At 37.9% G+C, this 6,000-nt stretch overlaps 1 protein-coding gene across 1 annotated transcript in view; it reads right to left on the bottom strand.

The window, feature by feature from the left end:
* Window positions 1–2,075: 2,075 nt before the first annotated feature.
* The window catches only part of Ae2 (anion exchange protein Ae2), a 68,905-nt gene continuing 64,980 nt past the window's right edge, over window positions 2,076–6,000 (bottom strand). The window contains exons 14-18 of the mRNA XM_028300977.1: window positions 5,370–5,617; window positions 4,770–4,984; window positions 4,223–4,431; window positions 3,679–3,849; window positions 2,076–3,059 (exon numbers count right to left, since the gene is read on the bottom strand). Of these exons, the coding sequence (XP_028156778.1) occupies window positions 2,988–3,059; window positions 3,679–3,849; window positions 4,223–4,431; window positions 4,770–4,984; window positions 5,370–5,617 (915 nt within the window). The 3' untranslated portion in view covers window positions 2,076–2,987. The remainder of the gene's footprint in view (window positions 3,060–3,678; window positions 3,850–4,222; window positions 4,432–4,769; window positions 4,985–5,369; window positions 5,618–6,000) is intronic.

Genomic DNA, 6,000 nt, shown 5'->3' with positions numbered 1-6,000 from the left:
CAATGGGACCACCTCAGAAGTGTACTCTATCGAACAATTTTGCAAACGTTCCACTGACGAAATAATCGGTGAACATACATAGAAAAAATATATGTAGTGTCATGCAGTCGAACATAGAACCTCCTCCTTTTTTTAAGCCGGTTAAAAATTGGAAAAAACGTTCCTACTATATCCAACTTCAAAACAGGAAGTGGTTCTCGTTTATTTAATTAAGTTATCTGATAGTAATTCTATTTAACCGATTTCAATTAATGTAATAAATCCAACCTACTTATTTTTACTTATTTTATTTTACTTATGTAAACCAAGCGTTTCTTTTTTGATCTCATTAAAAACTATGCTTCTGCTTTAATTTACAATAAAAAATTGCCAGCCTATTCGAACAAGATACAGAAATTCTTCATACCAAGTAGAATTTTATGTAGGTACATTTTAAAAATACGCAATGAACAATATAGGTAAGGAAAGAAGCACTATTAAAACGTAGTAGTAGTAGGTTTACAAAATTGGATTTTTGGCGTTGACTTATTAATAAAAAGCACAATTGAATTTTTTTTTACATTTATTTCTACCACATCAAGAATACGGAATATAATCATAGTTCTTATTAATAATTCTAAAAGAGCTTAATCTAACTTAACATACCTAACTTATGGTTACATATGGCTCTAAAACTAAATTAATAATTTTGTAACATTAAAAAAATTAACAACTAAGCATTTGAATAAAAAAATAACGTAACCGTAAATAAACTAAAATATTTAACAATTTACACAGATTGTTATAAATAAAATTAAAATAAATTATAACATTTCAATATAATAATTTGCAACAATTTTTACATCACCTAGATGTCTAAGAATGAATAATAAATAAGTATTATTAATAATAATTATGTATACAGTGTGTCCGGGCTTGTAGTGATCAAACTTTAATGGCGTAATTTATGGACAATTTTATCGATGAAAATACTTCAAATTTGGGGCCTGACCCATTTCTCGAAAAATTACATCGATTTAAGTTTTTAATTTTTAGTTTACACCTCTTCTTTAAAAAACAAGTGAAAGCGTGTGTAGCTTAACATTAATATGCAAATATTTTATATCATGCGATAGCCAATAAAATTATCTATTAGTAGAAGAAGAAAACAGACACAAGTTTCATAAATTTTATGGGAGTAAGAATGGATTTAATTAGAAAAATACATTACTTTTTTCACTTCTTTTTCAGTTATTTTCCAACACAAGAAAAACCAGGTCGTTAAGGTATGTTTTATTTGCATTGTATTTTTAGTATTTGAGCTATTCTACAAAACAAATGTAAATTTATTAGTCTACGTCTATTAGTTTTGACGTAATTGTTGAACAAAGATACCCCTTCCCAGCGGTTTCCATAGTAATCGGAATAGGTTGTGTGATTCTTTCAGGCAGTGCATTTTCGCATGTCGCGTGCGCTATGGAAACCGCTGGAAAGGGGTATCTTTGTTCAACAATTACGTCGAAACTAATAGACGTAGACTAATAAATTTACATTCGTTTTGTAGAATAGCTCAAACACTAAAAATACAATGCAAATAAAACATACCTTAACGACCTGGTTTTCCTTGTGTTGGAAAATAACTGAAAAAGAAGTGAAAAAAGTAATGTATTTTTCTAATTAAATCCATTCTTACTCCCATAAAATTTATGAAACTTGTGTCTGTTTTCTTCTTCTACTAATAGATAATTTTATTGGCTATCGCATGATATAAAATATTTGCCTATTAATGTTAAGCTACCCACGCTTTCACTTGTTTTTTAAAGAAGAGGTGTAAACTAAAAATTAAAAACTTAAATCGATGTAATTTTTCGAGAAATGGGTCAGGCCCCAAATTTGAAGTATTTTCATCGATAAAATTGTCCATAGATTACGCCCTTAAAGTTTGATCACTACATGCCCGGACACACTGTATAATAATAACATCTTGGTCCGCCATCAAAATGTAGTTATAATACTCTTTAATGGTGACAATGAAAGATCAATGATTCTTTAATTTTATTGTCACATAGTACCATTTGTTTTTCTCTAATGACAATCAAATATTTTCATTATTTTGGCACAATTTTGAATTATTTCTATTTTTTAATTATTTCTTATCTTTTACATTAGCTGACCCAGGGAACTGAACTTCATACTGCCTACGTTTATCATCATTAGCTACATACAGTATATAATAGTAGGTATAGGTAATTAAACAAAGTCGCTTTCCGCTATCAGTCCGGGACAGACATACCTACTTACATCCAGAGCATTTTTATAATATTAGTGCGATTATAGATTTTGCCGGCGGCTTCGCCCGCGTTAATTTCGGTTTATCAATGAATGTTTCTATCCGTGCATATTCTTTAGCTTAAGGCTTAATTTCATAAGGGATAATGTAGAATTCTAATAGTGAAGGGATTTTACAATCGTTTCGATAGTTTCGGAGCAAATACAAACTACTCTAATATTCAACTACAGCTGCTTCGATGATTAATATATAATATTTGTTTCTAAAATTACTTTAATGTCAATCCTAAATACTTAACCTACATTAATTATTTATACAATGTGACTAGCTTAAGTCCTTATTAAATCGTTTGAATGTCAATATTTGATAGTAATCAAGCCCAAACAAGAAAGAGCAGTAAACAGTTTGAGCCCTGTAAACGCGACTATCCTTAGGTCATTTATATATTATTTGAGCAATAACGAATACTGCTTATTTCCAGGCCCACCCAGAAGCTCACAAAATGGAATGTTCAGTCCACTGGGTTGAAGATACCACTAAAATTAATAACGGACAGATGCTTATTTTACGGTGGACCAAGGACATCAAGAATGTAGCTGGCAGGGGCTACATGACAAAGCGGGAGATCGTGCCGTTTCCTGCTCCTTGGGGTGGCTTGAAATGTCCAGCAGTGGACTGTGACTGGCTGAAATTATGATGGAGTGGCATGACGAGATGCTTAGGGCAGAGGAGCCTCCTCGTAGAAGTCGGGCTCGTCGTCCTTGTCAATGTCCTTCTGGGCGCCATCCAACTGAAACCAGAAAAGTCATGGTGAAAAAAAAATTAAAAGTTCGAAGTTCTGGATCGAGTTCCTTCCAATACAACGCCAACGGTGCCGTGGTGTAAATACGACGTCCCAGTTTTCTGGCTGGTGGCAAACTGGCGAAACACGGTAAAACCATAGTATTATAATGAGTATGCACTCCGCAGACGCTGCACTAAGGCTGCTTCCATATTCTAACAAGTGCCTAAGCTACCTCCTACTTTATTAGTAGCAAAGGCTGAGAAGAGATAAACAATATTAAAGCAACTGTTTGTAAATTAATGTTGGGATAATGTGGATTTGTGTATGCCAAATTATAGTTCAAATAAAGAGGGCAAAATACATTCAGCAGTAGTTTTTGGGAATTCATGCAAACGTGGTCGCCCCAAGCAAACTTGGCGGCGCACTGTGGCAGACGAGGCGAAGAAGATCGGCAAGACTTGGAGCGAGATCAAACACATAGCTCAAGACCGAACGCGATGGAGGACTGTTGTGGACGCCCTCTGCCCCATCTAGGGGACATAGGACCATAAGTCAAGTCAAGTAGTTTTTGGGAATTCACAGTACAGATAAAAATTAAACAATATAAAAGATTTGCAGAACACACCGCTCTCAGCTGGAGTGGTGTGAACAGATACACCAGCGCCATCCGGAGAGGCACCATCAGCACCAGGAAGAATGGCAGCGCCAGCGAGAAGCGCGAGGACTTCACTGTGTACAGCACACAGATACCAGCTAGCTGGATCAGCGTGTACATGTGCATCTTCAGAGTCGGGACCTGTGGACATGACATGAAAATTCTCATAAAAAAGATGCTACAGTAAAAGTTATGTTCATGATACTTGTAGAAAATCCTGATGATAATGATCCAAGAGAGAAAAGTGCTTGATATCAAACTTCTTAGTTCTTGCTTTAAATAAAATTTGAGTGTAAATCCATAAAGGATCAAAGGCAGCTGTTCCTAATTTACTGACCTACGAGTATCTACGAAGGAAATTGGCACACAGATCTTCTTGATGGCAGGTTGTAATGACGTAGGCATCACTGTGAAATATTTACCAAAACTGACCCCTTAGGGGTCTCTAAAGGGAGGAAGGGTCCAAAGGGCACACTATTGTCCAGTTAAAACTATACCATGAGCAGCTCCTTACCCGTCTCACGTAAGGAACCTGTGGATGATGCTTCACAGGTTTCAGGAGCAGGATGCATCTGTCCCAGAACTGGATGCCGCCCAGGGCAGAGATACCCATGTACAGGAACACGCCGAAGAGCACGGCCATGGGCACCAGGCGCAGCCAGCCTGCGGCCAGCACCGACACTCCGCACAGGATGGAGACCAGAAGACCGGTTAGCCGTTGTTCTGGAAGTCGGTATTTAAAATTTAGTGTCTTGAATGGTATTCAGGCAAGCCAGGCAACAGCTAAAGCTTTTAGTATTTTGACATGGTAGAATATCGTGGTTTTATATGCCAGCCAACATCATGACCATGACAGCTTACTCGTATCAAATTTGATATTCCCTATTCATTCCATGCTATAGCAGCTACTTTCTAAACCCTAAGGACGGAACTAGAGGCCACAGATATGATAATTAGCCTTCTGCAGGCTGCAGATACATATTATTAGGTCGGGCCAGTAATCAATGCGGTTGACGTAGCTTAGACCACAGCATTATACTATTTTTACTAAGCAAGCTTACCTTTAACCTCGACGATGTGCGGTTTGTCACCAGGCGCGTGGGTGGTGGACATAACCGTCAAGGCTGACACGTGGCTGACGGACCGGACGGTGGCCACGCACTGCCAGGGCGCTCCGAACATGCCGCAGACTCCGTTGACCAGCGACATGATCACTATGTCCATGTGGAAACCGCTGCCTTTCTTCAGGCGCCGCTCGGGCTTGTCAACGATGAGCCTGGTGATGAAACAGCCGTTGCAAAAAATTGTTCCAATAAAAAATGATGGACAACAATATCAAACTTTAGGGGCTACCTAATTAGGCTTTGCAACTCTTAAGAAGGTTAACTTCGCTTTGCATGAACAGCATTGCTCTATGACTTATTGCCTGAATTCTGAATGTTCGCTAGCTTGGAACTTATTTATTATTTGCCTACTGACAGAAATGGAAAAAGCAAATCGCATATCAGCCAATGTAAACTCTAAAGGAATGAGTACTCATTTTACAAGAGAACTGCAAGCCACAGACCTCCAAGATAATTTACTGCCAATTAATACCAAAAAACTCAAGAAATCTTGAAAAGACTGTAGCCCACAGGTACATAATCCACGCAAGCCCTTACTCAGCGATGTGCGTTTCCATGAAGACAATGATGTAGACCATAAGTGCAGGGAGCGCCATCACAAGCATGGCCCAGAAGGGGATGGTCTCCAGGCCAGGGTTGGCAGGGACCAGCCAGGACCGGTCGGCTGTGGGGCTGAGACCTTCAGGGACCCGCAGGGTTTCTGTCCAGACGGGGACGAGGCGAGAGATTCCAACCATGAGGACGATCGCAATTGGGACACCGAAGTCTCCGAGAGCACGGCGAGCCTGAGGAAAATAGAAAATTACAAAATCTAATCACACGTTAGGTGATAATATATGAACTGGGGGAGTATTATTATACAAGTAAATTCTGCTAATTTTCACTATTATTATCTCTGAAACAATAGTTATTGGTCGCGCAGTAAGATTTGAGACAATCAAATTATCTGTAATAAATAAAATATTTGTATACGCTTGTCACGCTTACGTCCTGCGTATTTTGACTGATTTGTGTAAATTATGACATGAGACAATAATAATACAGTGTTATGACGTTCGCCTCAACTTTTGTTGCGCGACCTATACCACTACACAACCCAGTAAAAAATAAACTACATGCTACAGTGAATTTTTTTAGTTCAAGTTCTTTAATGTAGATGGCGGTATAT

Source organism: Ostrinia furnacalis, unplaced genomic scaffold (assembly GCF_004193835.3).
Source record: "Ostrinia furnacalis isolate ACB-3 unplaced genomic scaffold, ASM419383v2 OfSCF0859, whole genome shotgun sequence".
Lineage (NCBI taxonomy): Eukaryota > Metazoa > Arthropoda > Insecta > Lepidoptera > Crambidae > Ostrinia > Ostrinia furnacalis.
The sequence above is the reverse complement of the archived record's forward strand: the minus strand, read 5'-3'. Positions and strand labels throughout refer to the sequence as shown.